The 16,446-nt window shown below is 38.9% G+C and overlaps 2 protein-coding genes across 4 annotated transcripts in view; one reads left to right on the plus strand and one right to left on the minus strand.

Annotated features, from left to right (window-relative positions):
• asb15b (ankyrin repeat and SOCS box containing 15b) overlaps positions 1–16,446 on the minus strand; it is a 94,798-nt gene that overhangs the window by 49,456 nt on the left and 28,896 nt on the right. The gene's annotated exons all lie outside the window — the stretch shown is intronic.
• The window catches only part of iqub (IQ motif and ubiquitin domain containing), a 59,962-nt gene continuing 45,236 nt past the window's right edge, over positions 1,721–16,446 (plus strand). The window contains exons 1-5 of one of the 3 annotated variants that reach the window (XM_059977901.1): positions 1,721–1,827; positions 2,504–2,716; positions 8,154–8,288; positions 10,356–10,481; positions 13,600–13,743. In XM_059977901.1, coding sequence (XP_059833884.1) covers positions 2,506–2,716; positions 8,154–8,288; positions 10,356–10,481; positions 13,600–13,743 — 616 coding nt within the window. In that variant the 5' untranslated portion in view covers positions 1,721–1,827; positions 2,504–2,505. The other 2 variants (XM_059977903.1, XM_059977902.1) reach the window with 2 other exon arrangements.

The raw sequence follows: 16,446 nt of genomic DNA on the forward strand, positions 1-16,446 counted from the left end.
TCCTTGTAAGTGGAACAAGTGCTACACCTGCCCTTACACTTCCTCCCTCACCACCATTCAGGGCCCCAGACAGTCCTTCCAGGTGAGGCAACACTTCACCTGTGAGTCAGCTGGTGTGATATACTGCATCTGGTGCTCCAGGTGTGGCCTTTTATATATTGGTGAGACCACACTTCGCAGCACCTCCAGAGTTTGATGGATCAATTCTCCCAGACCTACAAGGAATTTGGTCTGACTAAGATCCTCACACACAAAATGCTGGTAGAATGCAGCAGGCCAGGCAGCATCTACAGGAAGAAGTACAGTTGATGTTTCAGGCTGAGACCCTTCATCCTGAGACCCTTTGCCTTGCTGCATTCCACCAGCATTTTGTGTGTGTTATTTGAATTTCCAGCATCTGCAGATTTCCTCGTGTTTACATTTTTCAGGTCTGTTCTTTCTACCAGTCAGTTTGTATCTCTTTGAAATCTCTGTATAGTTCACTACATCTTCAGGATTGGCATTCACCTGTGTCCTACCACTCATGATGCCTTTGTTGGTGAAGTACTGTTTTTATGTGTCTGAAATCATTTAATCCAAAATTCCACATAGCTCACGTAAGTGAAAGTACAGAAGACACATGCAGTAAGATCCAGAGTTAATATGGTTTGGCCAGTAATTGGGCTGTTACAATTGAACTCCAGTCAGATGGGGAAATTGGGACCAGAATGAATGGAGGAAAGGTGTGGGATGGAAATTTTCTTCAGTCAATGTCTGCTGGTAGTCTCCTTTATAAGACCTCTGGTAGGTAAATTGGTTATATCCCCCAAATACCCAGGACACCAGCCTCCCAAAAAAGATTGCGGTGTGTTTCCTTAGCGTTTCCATTTTTAAAATTACAGGTAGGCCATTCAGGACTGACGTAAGGAAAAGTTCTTCCTCTTCACAGAATCTTTTCAGTTCCCTGCCTTGTAGGGCAGGGGTGGCCTAGACTTTCTTTTTAAAGTTTGATAAATTTCTGGGTACTGCAGTAAGCAAGGGATGTATAAATTAAATGGAATTAAGATAAAGATCAGGCATGATCTTTTTTTGTTATCTCTTGCTATTTATGTTTTAATTTTAAAATTCCAAAATATAAAGTTGAGAGATTTTAATGAAGTGGAGATAGGATTTCCTTTGTTCCGAGATCGATAATGAGAAATCATTTCAAAACAATCATTAAAGGAATTAAAGGGTAAGTTACTTTTAAACAGGTAAGGTGATGAGATCAACTCCGTCAGTACTTTCCAAAAGCAGGGGTCAGAGACTGTAGCACTAAACCGGACAACTCTTCCAACGTAGAAACAGAAATGCTGCAAGTACTCATTGGGTCAGACAAGAGAAACAATTAATATTTCAGATCCCGGACCTTTTGTCAGCACAGCCGTTGCAAAGCCAGCCACAAGTGTGAAAACCCGAAGAACAGGTTTTATTCATCCTATGAGCTGGTTATTCTCTGAAAATATAAGCTTAAGTTTTCTCAGTAGAATGGGTGCAAACGTTTGTAACTTCTGAGTCTACAAAAGTGGACAGCTTTTCAGAAAGATTCTGCGACGAAAATATCAGCACGGCGAACGCTTAGTCCCCACTTCCGATACCTACTGACGTGGGGCATGTCTAGCCCGTATCTCCGATATCTACAGATGTACGCATGCCCAGCACCATAATGTCGGCACAGCGCATGCCCAGCACCATAATGTCGGCACGGCGCATGCCCATTTCTCGCATGCGACGGTTGCTATGGCATCGCTAATAACAACTTTCTGGAAGGTTTTCGGCAGACTGGATCTGGGACTTTGAGCAGACCAGGTAGGAGTTGGAGGGCAGCAGTAAACGACATTGTGTATTGTGCTACCTCAGGGTTTGTTTGCTGGACAGGGAGAGCCAAAAGTGATCAGAATGGGGTTTGGCACATTATTCTTATTAGTCGAGATGTTGAGTATAAAAGTCTGGCGTCAAGCTGCAGATGTTTAAAATTTTGATCTAGGCCAAATCAGAATCAGGTTTACTATCACTGGCATGTGCGTGAAATTTGTTAACTTAGCAGCAGCAGTTCAATGCGATACATAATCTAGCAGAGAGAAAAAAATACATAAATAAGTAAATCAATTACTTATATTGAATAGATTAAAAAAGTGCAAAAACAAAAATACTGTATATTTTAAAAAAAAAGTGAGGTAGTGTCCAATGCCCATTTAGGAATTTGGAGTATTGTGTGCATTTCTGGTTACTGCATTACTGGAAGAGAAGGATGTGGACGTTTTGGAAAGGGAGCAGAAGTTGGTTTACCAGGATGTTGCCTGGATTAGTGACTATTTGTTTGAAAGGTGATGCTGAACAAACTTGGTCTTTCTACATTTAAAAGGTACTATGCCAGTAGGAGGATTGATGAGATTATTGCAAACATCTAGATTTAAGAAGCCAGGCTGCTCTTATGTCTTGGAATAGTTACCAGAAGGACTTAACCTTTCTGTTTTGTTATGAGAAATGGCAGAAAATGAAAATCATATGCTGGAAACTCAGGAGCAAGGTGATTCACTGGAGAAGGAAGACTCTACCCAGGCAACACAAGAACCAAGTGATGATCCTGAAGTAGTGGAAAACCCTTCCGATCAGCGCACAAACACTTCTGACAAACCAGCAGACGGGATGGTTGATGCATCAACCAAAATTGATAATACTGCTGTGTTACATTCAGGTGAATCAAGCTCTAAAAGTTTTATCTTTACTTACCATGAGGATTTTAACTCTTACTCTGTAATCTTGCAAGTGTTTAAATATGCTCGGGCTTTCTGCTTTTCCACCAATTTAAACCGTAGAACCATAGAACACTACAGCACAGTACAGGCCCTTCAGCCCTACATGTTGTGCTGACCCATATCATCCTTAAAAAAATACTAAACCCACCCTACCCCATATTTCTTTCATCCATGTGCCTGTCCAAGAGTCTCTTAAATACCCCGAATGTTTTAGCCTCCATCACCATCTCTGACAAGTCATTCCAGGCGCTCACAACCCTCTGTGTAAAAAACTTACCCCTGATGTCTCCCGTAAACTTCCCTCCCTTAATTTTGTACATATGCTCTCTGATGTTTGCTGTTGGTGCCCTGGGAAACAGGTTCTGACTAGCCACCTTATCTATGCCTCTCATAATCTTGTAGATTTCTATCAAGTCCCCTCTCATTCTTCTACGCTCCAATGAGAAAAGTCTCAGCTCTGCTATCCTTGCTTCATATGACTTGTTCTCCAAACCAGGCAACATCCTGGTAAACCTCCTCTGCACACTCTCCATAGCTTCCACATCCTTCCTATAATGAGGTGACCAGAATTGAACACAATACTCTAAGTGCGGTCTCACCAAAGATTTGTAGATTTGCAACATGACCTCTCTACTCTTGAACTCAATCCCCCTGTTAATGAAGCCTAGCATCCCATAGGCCTTCTTAGCTATCCTATCAACCTGTGCAGCGACCTTGAGGGATGTATCGATTTGAACCCCAAGGTCCCTTTGTTCATCCTCACTCTTAAGTAACTGACCATTAAACCTGTACTCAGTCTTCTGGTTTGACCTTCCAAAATGCATTACCTCACACTTGGCCAGTTTGAACTCCATCTGCCATCTTTCTGGCCAATTCTGCAGCCTGTCTATATCCTCTTGTAACCTTCTACCACCTACAACTCCATCCACAACTCCTCCAATCTTCGTGTCATCCGCAAACTTACTCACCCATCCTCCCGCCTCTACATCCAGGTCATTTATAAAAATCACAAATAGCAGGGGTCCCAGGACAGATCCCTGCAGCACTCCACTAGTCATCGACCTCCAGGCAGAATACTTTTCTTCCACAACTCCCCTCTGCTTTCTTCCTTTAAGCCAGTTTTTTATCCAAACAGCCAAAGTTCCACTTATCCCATGCCTCGTGACTTTTTGGATGAATATCTCATTAGGGACCTTGTCAAATGCTTTGCTGAAGTCCATGTAGACCACATCCACTGCCCAACCGTCATCAATTTCTTTTGTTACCTCTTCAAAAAATTCAATCAGGCTCGTGAGGCACGATCTTCCCTTCACAAAAATTTAGGCAGTGTGTTTCAGTAAACTTTTTAATCATTCTGCCTATTATATAAAATGAATCTCCTAGTTATTAATTTCTCTTCTAAGAGAATTTTTTTTCCTATCATCAACTTTTGGCCCAATTTTTTACATCTTGATTAAATCACCCTATGAACTCAACGTAACTCGCATAACTCTTCTCATAACTCAGCTTTTTCACACCTGACAGCATCCACGTAAGTCTCCTCTGAACCTTGTCTATTGTCACATATTTCCTTAATGTAGTGACCAGATTGCTAGCTATGGCCAGGATGGTCTTGTACACAATTCTAGCATTACCTTCTTGCTTAGATTCTTTGACTCAAACACACAAAGCAGTATTTTTACTTTGTCATCTATTTGGCATAATCGATGCATTGGCATCGGCATCTATTTTACATTATGCTCGAATGCTTTGACATCTATTTTAAAAGATGCTCTCCTCAGATGTTTGGCTCTGCTACACTTTGTACAAGCTGCCACGTACATTTCCTGGCCCTCCACCAAAATAAGCAGTGTGCCAACAGATGACCGAGAGACATGACAGAGGGAAGCATTTAGAGTTTGATGATTGGTGGAAGGGAAATTAGGATAGGTGACATCTCATAATTGACAACTCAACAAGATGGCTTGTTTCTTTTTGTTTGATAATTGGTGAAGTACTCTGAGATGGTGGGCAGTACAGAGGAGCCCCACAGGATCCTCTAATCCTAAACCTAAGTCCTGTAAAAAGGAAGTAGTTATAGTAGGGGACTCAATTATCGGGGGGGGGGGGGGGGGAGGAAGGGGGTTTGAGAATCAGGTCTGTACCGACAAGGAATCTTATACAGTGTGTGCCTACCAGGAGCACAAGTAGGAGATGTCCCTGGGTGAGTAGATAAACTACCGGCCAGAGTGAATCTAGTCGTCGTTGTCCACATCAGAACAAATGACATGGGTAAAGGCAAGCTGTCTGTTCTTCAAGACAAATTTAAAGAGTTGGGTGGAAAGCTTAGGGAGAGAACTGACAAGATAGTCTTCTCAGAAGTTCTGCCTGTGCCTCATGCCAGTCCAGGTAAGATAGAAGGGATCAGAAGATTTAACGCATGGCTCAAATCATGGTGTAGATTAGAGGGGCATAGGTTTATGGGACACTGGGATGCCTTTTGGGGGAGATGGAAGCTGTACCGCTGGATGGGTTGCATTTCAACCAGAGGGGCACTAATGTACTGGACAGGCGTATGCTTCAGTTAGTTGAGGACTGTTTAAACTAGGGAATGGGGTACAGGAAATTCAGAACAGGCCAGGCACACTGTGGAGTGTTAGTGGAGAATAACATATTAGGACATAAACTGATTACAGGCTTCAAAAATATACAAGTGGATTGGAATAGGATGAAAAACATCAGTAATAGACTACAGATGGCCTGTATAAATGCAGGAAGTATTAAGAATAAAATAAGTGAGCTGGAATTATGTACAAGTGCATATAAGTATGATGTAATAGCAATAACTGAAACCTGGCTGACCTCAAAAGATGGTGATAGTATTTAATATAGTATTAAATGATATACTTAGGAAAGATAGGCAAGATCGTAAAGGTGGAGGAGTAGCTGCATTCATAAGAGAGAATTTAAATGTGAAGCTGCTTACGATAGCAGATGAATTGAGACTTAGTGAATATATTTGGGTGAGAATTGAAAGCTATAAGGATAAAAGAATAATATTGGGTGTACTTTATAGATGACTCCCCCCTCCCCCCCCCCCAATGCTGGTAATGATTTTAATAAATACCTCTATTAAAATATTAAAAAGAAACAAGTTCCGATGGTAATGTTATAGTGATGCATGACTTTAATTTCCCAAATATTGAGTGGGAGAACCCAGTGACTAATGGATTACAGGAATTTGAATTTATTGTGATATTGATTGATTATTTTTTGACCCAGTATGTTAATGCACCAGCAAGAGCGGGAGGCCTGTCTAGATTTGATATTCTGTAACAATCAGAATAGAATTTTGAGTACAGAAGTTGTTGAGCCTTTAGGAATAAGTGATCATAACATTGTTAGTCTGTAAGTTTTTGGGAGAATGTATCAGTAAAACCAAAGCCATTAAATTGAATTTCAGAAAGGCAAAGTTTGTGCAGATGTGGCAAAGACTTCAGAAGGTAAACTAGAAGGAACTGCTTGATGTTGAGTCAGTTGAAGAACAGTGGGGTTGACTTAAAGAGGTAATACATGCAGTGCAGGAAAAATTCATACCCAAGATTGGAAGAAGCTGAAAAGGCTTAAAGTTAATAAATCTCCAGGACAAGACAACATGTATTCAAAGCTACTTAAAGAGGTCTGTGATTATATATACAAACCCCTAGCATTTATTTTTGAAAGGTCATTGAAGGCTGGTGAAATCCTGAGGACTGGAAATGGGCTAACATTGTCCAGTATATAAGAAGGGTGACCACACTGACCCTGGTAACTATAAACCAGTAAGCTTAACATGTATTAAAGGCAAGATAATGGAATCAATAATAAAGAATGAGATGGAAAAGCAGTTGATAAGTACAGGCATGTTAGCAGAAAGCCAGCATGGGTTCAGAAGGGGGATATCATGTTTTACTAATATGCAGGAGTTCTATGAGGAGTCAACTAAAGTCTATGATAACATTAGAGTGGTTGATATCATTTACTTGGACTTTCAGAAGGTTTTTGACAAGGTACCCCATGAGACGTTAATAATCAAATTACAGGAGGTAGGGATTCAGGGTAAGGTGAGCGAATGGGTACAGAATTGGCTCAAATGCAGAATACAACGAGTTAAGGTTGAGAGGATCATTTTTACACCTAGAAAATGTTAAAGGTGGGGTTCTGCAGAGATCAGTTTTGGGGCTGCTGCTGTTTTTAATTTACATTAATGGTTTGGATAAACACATAACAAGTAAACAAGTTAAGTTTGCCGGGAACACATAATTAGGGGGACGGGTTGATAACATTCAGGCAATAGAATCAATACAGTTAGATCTAAACAAAATCCAGATGTGAGCAGTTAACTGGCAGGTGAAGGTTTATGTAAGTAAAGATAAAGTATTAAATATAGGAAGAAGAAATGTTAGATATAACTATACAGTGGGTGGGTCGAGTTGGAAGTGCTCCGTATAAGGAAGATTTGGGCGTCCTGGTAGACTCATCATTATCAACATCTAGACAATGCACAGAAGTGATTAGGAAGGCTAATAGAATGTTGGGCAATATAATGTGCTCAGTGGAGTTCAAGTCTAGAGATGCTTTCCTTACAGCTTTATAATGCACTTGTGAGGCCAGCCCTTGAATATTGTGTACAATTTTGGTCCACATATTGTGTGAGGAATGTGAAGGCACTGGAGAGAGTCCAGAGGAGGATGGCTAGGCTCCAGGTCTGCAGGGTATGAGCTATAAAGAAAGTTTGAGATAATTATGTATTTTAGTCTATACAGACGTAGAATGGGAGGAGACATGATAGAAGTGTTCAAAATCATTAAGGGTACAAGTAAAGTGAATGCCAGCTGCTACCTCAAAATTAATCCATCATCAAGCACACAGATCCATAGGTGGAGACTTGTTAAGGGGAGATTTCAGGCTAATATTCCTTTACAAGGCGAGTAGTGGACACACGGAACAAACTATCTAGTTGCGTAGTTGAAAGTAGTACCTTAGAGGCTTTTAAACCCTAGCTCGATAGTTATTTCAACACACGCTGTGAATAGGAATTTGACAAGCTTTGTTGGGCCAAGTGGCCTGTTCTTGTCAAAAACTTTCTAATGCTCTAAAAACTAGACTTTATTTGTGGAAAAGTTGCTTGTCTTTCTCCAGTCATTGTGAAAAGATATGGAGGCGCACATTGATGTCCAACAATTTGACAGGAAGGTATTTACATTTGTTTTTGTGACAATGTTTAAAACGGCTAGCCTAATGATCGATTTTTTGATTTTATGTGATTAGATTATGTGGTTCTGTATCTTTCAGAATGCAAGTATTTTTCTATTTGTACCACAAGCTAATATTATTTATATTAATTTGGTGGAATAGAAGAACCTGAAAGTTCAGACCATGTGGAAGGTGGTACAGTTGAAGGAGTCATGATGCAAGAAGAAATCACAACAGATGAAACAGTAGAAACAAAGCATGTGGTAACACCAGATCATGCTGAGGATTCCAAGCTAGGTAATGTTGATAAGTTCACATAATATAACCTCATTTCTGTTTAAATGTAAAAAAAATGATGTTTTGTTAAAGTACATGGGGACCTTGGTGAGTGAATGTGTGTGTGGAAGAGAATTAGTGTAGTAGAAAATATTTGGATCTGTGAACTGTCACAGCAATTCCTCATTCTGCCTACTCTGATCAACTCTGTCTTTAGCCTCTTTTAATATTCCAATTAACCTCAATATAAGTTAGAGGAACAGTATTTTACCTTTCATCTGAGCATATCATATTTCCTGTGACCTAACAGAATTCAATGATTTCAGATATCAACCTTTCATTAAGGTAATCAACCTGTAACACTAATCCAATTTTCCTCTCTTCACCAATGCTGCCCGACTGGCTGAGTATTTCCAATCTTCTGTTTATTTTAAAATTCTGATAAATGTGTTATTCTTAATCTCAGTATTATAACGTTGTTGTGTTTTTCATCTCTCTTGTGTTCTCATTCACCTCTCTCTATTTACATGTTGTCCAGACAGACCAGATGGCAACTAACAAGCCTTTACCTTCAGCTGACATCAACAGCATCTAACCTCAGTGGCCACTTTATTATGTGCACTTGTATACTGCTAGCTAATGCAAATATTTAACAGGCAATCTTGTGGTCAATGCATAAAAACATGCAGATGTTGTCAAGTGGTTCAGTTGTTGTTCAGCCCAAACATCAGAATGGGGAAGAGATGTGGTCCAAATGACTTTGACTGTGGAATAATTGTTGGTGCCAGACGAAATGGTTTGTGTATCTCACAAACTGCTGATGTCCTGAAATTTTCATGCACAACGGTTTCTAGAATTTGCAGAGAATGGTGCGAGAAACAAAAACAATGAGTGGCAGCTCTGTGGGCAATAATGCCTTGCTAATGAGAGTGATCAGAGGGTAATGGCCAGCTGGTAGAAAAACAACAGTAACTCAAATAATCTCGTGTTATAACAGTGGTGTGTACACTATCTTTTGAACGCACAACATCTCAAAGCTTGAAAAGGATGGGCTACAGTAGCAGAGGACCACAAACATACACTCAGTGGCCTCTTTATTAGGTACAGGAAGTGCCTAATGAAGTAGCCACTGAGTATGTCACTCAGCCTCCATTTTGATTTTCAACCTGTCACTGATGTTCCCTTTGTTCTTTTCACCGCTCCCCATTTTCTGCAACTTAAAATGACGTGCCTTTTTTAAGCTTTGCCTAGTTCTAATAAAAGATCATTGACCTGAAAGATGCTCTTTATCTGTCCCCATGGATGCTGTCTGACTTGCTGAATATTTCTAACATTTCCTGTTTTTTTTATATTTTAGACTTCCAATATCTGTAGTATCTTTTGTGTTTTGGGAGTTCAATATTCGTGGAAATTTATGAAGAATAAGTAAGGCTAGTGAGAAAAATGATTGAAGAATTGACATGCAGGAGTGTAGGACAGTATACCCATTGACTATCAGGACAAATTTTCCATTTCATGGGATTATTTTAATCTGATGTTGATCTTCATACCTCTGTCAATATAAAAAGCACTTTGTTCAGGGAGCACAATAGATAAGAATGGAGGGAGTTAATTGAGTTAATAGTTATTGGGAAGAAGGGGAATGAAGTATTCACCTATTTAATAAATGAAAGGACGATAAACTGATTTTCTCCCTTCTTACAGCGGCCAGGAACAAAAATACATACTGGTATAGACCAAAGGGAATCATTTTCCAATGTTTTATTTCGTGAAAGCGTAACTGATACTTCCTTCTCCAACACTTCTGCTGAAATCAGCATATCAATACACAAAATTTATGAATATGTGCAATAGAGCAGAAAAATAAACTTATTAGTTTCTTTGACAGTGAACAGCATGACAATCAATCATACTGCATATAATTGATCATCTTCTTTGACAGCATGCACCATAATCATTTTAGCAATCAATCATGCTGGATTATGTGGTTAGATTACGATCAGCAATGATTTTCAAAAGCTACAGTAGGCACTTTTTATATTTGTGCTGGCTTCAAACTCATTTTTGTTCATTCGTTTGATGGAATAGTAGATTCTGAAATCATAAATGATGGTGTTGGGGAAGGTCCAACTGCTGAAGTCATAATGGATGAAACCGTGGGAAAAAGTCCAATTGCAACACCAGAGGGGAATTTAGCTGATGTAACAAAAACAGGTAATGTTGACATTTCAAACTAGTTAACTTGTTATTTATATCTGGATCTATTCTGGTGTACATTATCTCTAACATCAGTTGCATTAACACCTAATTTTGTTTGAACAACGTTAAAACACAATAGAACAAACAAGAATTAAGAAAAATAACAAGACGTAAATGATAACAAACAATAATTTGTACTTCTCATGCTTATACTATTAATGTTTTAATAAAGACCACAATTATGTTGTTAAACTAATTTAATAATGGGATAGAATTATTACAATGTACTATTGCAGAAACTTCAAAATTAGATTTAACATCAGCCACTGCACATTTTACTCTAATACATTTCACTTTATAATTGCAGGGCGGTTTTGCAGTGAGCAGTATTTCAGAAATAATAGTTATGCATTATGATTGAAAACATCTTTCCTGTTTTGTCTATTTTGCTGTGCAAATAGTTGTCCAAGCCTGATGTGACAGCACAGCTTCTTGATCATTTGTACTGAGCCTCGGCTATTCAGTATGAACTGAAGGAAGAGTGTGGAAGTTGTACTGTGTCTCTAAACTTAAACTGATCAAAATGCTGCTATCAGATGGTTGCCTAGAGTTCATCTCCAACTAAATAGTGCAACTTGCAATTTACACGCCTGTTATACCTATTTCCATTTAAAGTGTAATTTAGCCAAGAACCTTCAAAGAATGAAAATTCCTGCTGGCACTGTCTGTTCTCTAGGGTGAGCAAATTCATTTTTGCGAATTCACAGAACAGAGAAATATGGCTAGAGCAAGGGTTCCCAAACTTTTTTTATGCCAAGGAGGCTTACCGTTAACCTAGGGCTCTGTGGATGCCAGATTGGGAATTACTAGACTAGAGAATAGTAATTCAGAAGCATAGAGTGAACAACTGTAACATAAAATTAAATCCCACTGTATCAGCTACAGAATTTAAATTAAGGTAAATAAGTAAATTCTGGAATTAATGGCAGACACAAGTATTGGTGACTGTACATTTTTTTGGTAAAGTATAGTCATGTATTTTGGATTATGCTTTTGCTTATGATGCCAATACCTGGTGAAGGAATAAAAAAATATCATTGTAGATTAAGCCCTTGGACATGAGAAACGCAACACAAAATATATCTGTTATAGTCTGGGATTAGGTGCTGTGGAAGGAGACAAGTGGAATTTGTATGCTTATGCTATTGCCTAATTATAGGCTAGTATTCTGATCCAAAAATTTCATAAAAATTTCATCTGGATTGAAGGAGAGTTGGTTCAAATTCTCCATTTCACTGTGTATGAACCACTAAACCATATGGATGAATTATATAAACATATTTTTGTCTCTTTGTGTTTAGAATATTTAAGGGTGTTAGTTAAAAAGCTATTGGATTCTTTGTGAATAGAAAGAAGTTATCTCTTCCAGTGAGGGAATTTGGAACAAGCTGTGATTTTAGATGAAAGTTGTGCTGCAATATGAAAAATAGAAAGCATATCTTAAAGCATATATAGTGCTCTCACATAAGCTGGTGAATTTTAAGTTAGAGACTTTTGTTAAGTGTAGTGAATAGGTGTGAAACAAATATAGCTAAATAAAGTTCAGATACAGATTGTCCACAGTCTGATTAAATGGCAGAACAAGGTTGAGGGATTGGATTGCCTGTTTCTTTTCATACATTCCTAATTGTTGGACAGAAAATCAAATTCGCAGAATGCGAATTAGTAAATGGTAAACACAAAATATTCTATAGAAGTAACACACACAAATTGCTGAAGGAATTCAGCAGACCAGGCAACATTGATGGAAAGGAATAAAGTGTTGTCATTTTGGGCTGAGACTTTTCATCAGGACTTGTCAGAAGAAATAAATGGATACAATTTGACATTTACATACTTAAATCTAAAATTAGTATTGAACTAATTTTTAGTAATTGAAAATATATAAGAAATAGAAGCAGCAATAAATCATTCAGCTTCTTATGCCTGTTTTTCTATTAGTTAGATCATTTACCTCAACACAGCCTCCTCAGTAACTCCCAGACCCTTGATTTACAATCTTACTGATTGTAAATTCTAAGGATTCACCACTCACTGGTGAAAGTAATTCCTTCTCCTATCTCTGCCCTGAATGACTGATACCTCATGGTTTCTAATATTCCAGTCAGGGGAAACATTGACTTGAACCTGTCAAACTCCTCAAAAGGTTTGTAACATAAACTTTTACTTAAATTAATGGTATCATTTATAAATGGGCAGTAAATACAAAACTTCCTTCTGAGTTGCTTATTTATTTATTTTTGGTTTTTTTTTTGGTAATTCCCTTTAAGCAGTGCAACTTCCTGCAGCACTTTGTTAGGTGTCTAAAATCAGAGCCATAGAACTATCAGAATCAGGTTGATTATCACTGGCATGTGTTGTGAAAGTTAGCAGTAGCAGTACAACGCAATACATGATAATATAGAAAGAAAAAATAGATATGTAGATAAATGAGTATATATGTATATTAGATAGTTAGATTAAAAATAGTGCAAAACAGAAGTAATATATAAAAAAGTGAGGTAGAGTTCATGGGTTCAATGTCCATTTAGGAATTGTATGGCAGAGGGGAGTAAGATGTTCATGAATCACTGGCTGTCTGTTATTAGGCTTCTGTACCTCTGTCCTGACAGTAACAATGAGAAAAGGGTGTGCCCTCGGTGATGGGGGGTCCTTAATAATGGATGCAGCCATTCTGAGGCAACGTTCCTTGAAGATGTCTTTGATACTATAGAGGCTAGTACCCAAAATGGAGCTGACTAATTCACTGAAGGGATGTGTAAGATTCATTGACTTGTTGATTTTTGCCACATTCCTGCATAGACAGGTTTGCTTTCCAAGTGACAACCAATGAAATGAGTGCAGATAAAAAAATAAAAACTTTGGAGAAACATGGGTAGGGAGAGTAAACAGGGATTTGTAAGTATTGACTGTGTTAGAGCATTTACTGTTAGTGTCACTACATTTTGTTGATTTCCTGTAGATTTTTAAATCTATAAAAATTAATGGCATTGAAAGGATGTATTTTAATTAATATTTTCACTTTTCTTCTCTTTTCTGTTGAATATTCTTGAATCGATAAATATGAGTGAAGGCCTAACAGCGGCAGAACCTCTAATTATAGACTGTAGCAAAATTCATGTGGGTGAAGCTGCAATAATTTTGGACTGCTTCAAATGTACTACTACAGAAAGCTCTACACTAAATGTTTCTGGTCCATCACATGAGATGCCAGAAGGTAATGTGCTATTTAACTTGTTAGCAAGGTGCCTTAGAATTATTTAGTTCTCCTCTTCTCAAATTACTAGCTGACATTTGTAAGCAATATTTGTGAGTTTTTGTCTGCAGTAGCATCACGTACTCTGTCACAACTTGACAGGTATTTTCTGAATTATTGAACTCAAAAGATGGTGATTTACATGTCCTTTGTTTCATTTGCAGTGAGTATGCCACTATTCTTCCCATCAAAATGACAAAATAACTGATCATTCACTTGTACACGTGGCACTGGATCTACTGAGTATTTCCAGCTTTTGATCGTTTCTCTTCAAATTTTCACCAGCTGCTGTTTTTTTTGGCATTTTGATCATTCAGTTTATCGCTGTGCTCAAAATGGCTGAAATGCTAAGTGGCAAAGTGCAGATGGGTTCAAAATTCAAAACAGAGAAGCATGACCCCAAACTTCAAGTTACCTCTTTTAATGGAAGCAGATTCATTTGTAGGTGAATAATCTGGTTGGTAGAAAAGAGGAATGATATGATGTCATCCAATGTGGTAGAAAAGCATTATGTTTTTAAAATGCTGAGAATATTAATATTAATGGTAATTGATGTATCCTTGTGTATCAATCAGTGACAGTTACTAAACAAATAAAATAAGCAATGCAGAAGACAAATGGACAAATGTCTTCCAGATAAAGAATTTGACTCCAAGAGTAAAATGTCATATTCCAATTGCGTATGACTTTGATGAAAGTACACATGGGATATTGTGTACACATCTTCTTACGGTACCTAATGAAGCATTGTCTTAGAATAGAAGGAGCTTCTCATGACAGGAGATTGTCCTAAGAAGAGAGGCAAGGTAGACTAGGCCTATACTAGCTGGGGTTAGAAAGCGAAGTGATGTTATTGAATCAGACAATACTCTTATATGGAGATACAGGGATGATATTTCACCAGGTTGGGAATCAAGAACATTCTCAACATAATGTGTTGGCTATTCAGGATTGAGATAAGACTACATTTACCCATCAGGAATATTAAGAGTCAATAGACAATAGACAATAGGTGCAGAAGTAGACCATTCGGCCCCTCGAGTCTGCACCGCCATTCTGAGATCATGGCTGATCATTCACTATCAATACCCAGTCCCTGCCTTGTCCCCATATCCCTTGATTCCCCTATCCATCAGATATCTCCTTCTTGAAAGCATCCAGAGAATTGGCCTCCACCGTCTTCCAAGGCATTGCATTCCACACCTCCACAACTCTCTGGGAGAAGAAGCTTTTCCTCAACTCTGTTTTAAATAACTGACCCCTTATTCTCAATCCATGCCCTCTGGTACTGGACTCTCCCAACATCTGGAACTTATTTCCTGCCTCAATCCTATCAAATCCTTTAATTATCTTAAACGTTTCAATCAGATCCCCTCTCAATCTCCTCAATTCCAGCGTGTACAAGCCCAATCTCTCCAATCTCTCTGCGTAAGACAGCCCTGCCATCCCAGGAATCAACCTAGTGAATCTACGCTGCACTTCCTCAATTGCCAGAATGTCCTTCCTTAAACCTGGAGACCAAAACTGTACACAATATTCCAGGTGTGGTCTCACCAGGGCCCTGTACAAATGCAAAAGAACATCCTTGCTCTTGTATTCAATTCCCCTTGTAACAAAGGCCAACATTCCATTTGCCCTCTTCACTGCCTGTTGCACTTGCTCATTCACCTTCATTGACTGGTGAACTAGGACTCCTAGGTCTCTTTGCATTTCTCCCTTACCTAACTCGACACCGTTCAGACAATACTGTGCCTTCTTGTTCCAGCTTCCAAAGTGGATAACTTCACATTTATTCACATTGAATGACATCTGCCAAGTATCTGCCCACTCACTCAGCCTATCCAAGTCTCCCTGTATTCTCCTAATGTCCTCTTCGCATGTCACACTGCTACCCAGTTTAGTATTGTCAGCAAACTTGCTGATATAGTTTTCAATGCCCTCATCTAAATCATTGACATAAATCGTAAAGAGCTGTGGTCCCAATACAGAGCCCTGTGGTACCCCACTAGTCACCTCCAGCCAGTCTGAGAAACACCCATTCACTGCTACCCTTTGCTTTCTATCTGCCAACCAGTTTTCTATCCATGTTGAAACCCTGCCCCCAATGCCATGAGCTCTGATTTTACTCACCAATCTCCTATGTGGCACCTTATCGAATGCCTTCTGAAAATCTAGGTATACAACATCTACTGGCTTACCCTCGTCTAACATCCTTGTTACACCCTCAAAAAACTCCAACAGATTAGTCAAGCATGATTTGCCCTTGGTAAATCCATGCTGGCTTGGCCTAATCCTATTTCTGCCATCAAGATGTGCCACTATTTCGTCCTTAATAATGGACTCAAGCATCTTCCCCACGACTGACGTTAGGCTAACAGGGCGATAGTTCTCCGTTTTCTCCTTCCCTCCCTTCTTGAAAAGTGGGACAACATTAGCCACTCTCCAATCTTCAGGAACTGATCCTGAATCTAAGGAACATTGGAAAATGATTACCAATGCATCCGCAATTTCCTGAGCCACCTCTTTTAGAACACTCGGATGCAGACCATCTGGACCCGGGGATTTATTAGCCTTCAGTCCTACCAGTCTACTCATCACAGTTTCTTTCCTAATGTCAATCTGTCTCAATTCCTCTGATATCTTATGACCCTGGCCCATCCATAC

This window comes from Hypanus sabinus, chromosome 8 (genome assembly GCF_030144855.1).
Source record: "Hypanus sabinus isolate sHypSab1 chromosome 8, sHypSab1.hap1, whole genome shotgun sequence".
NCBI lineage: Eukaryota > Metazoa > Chordata > Chondrichthyes > Myliobatiformes > Dasyatidae > Hypanus > Hypanus sabinus.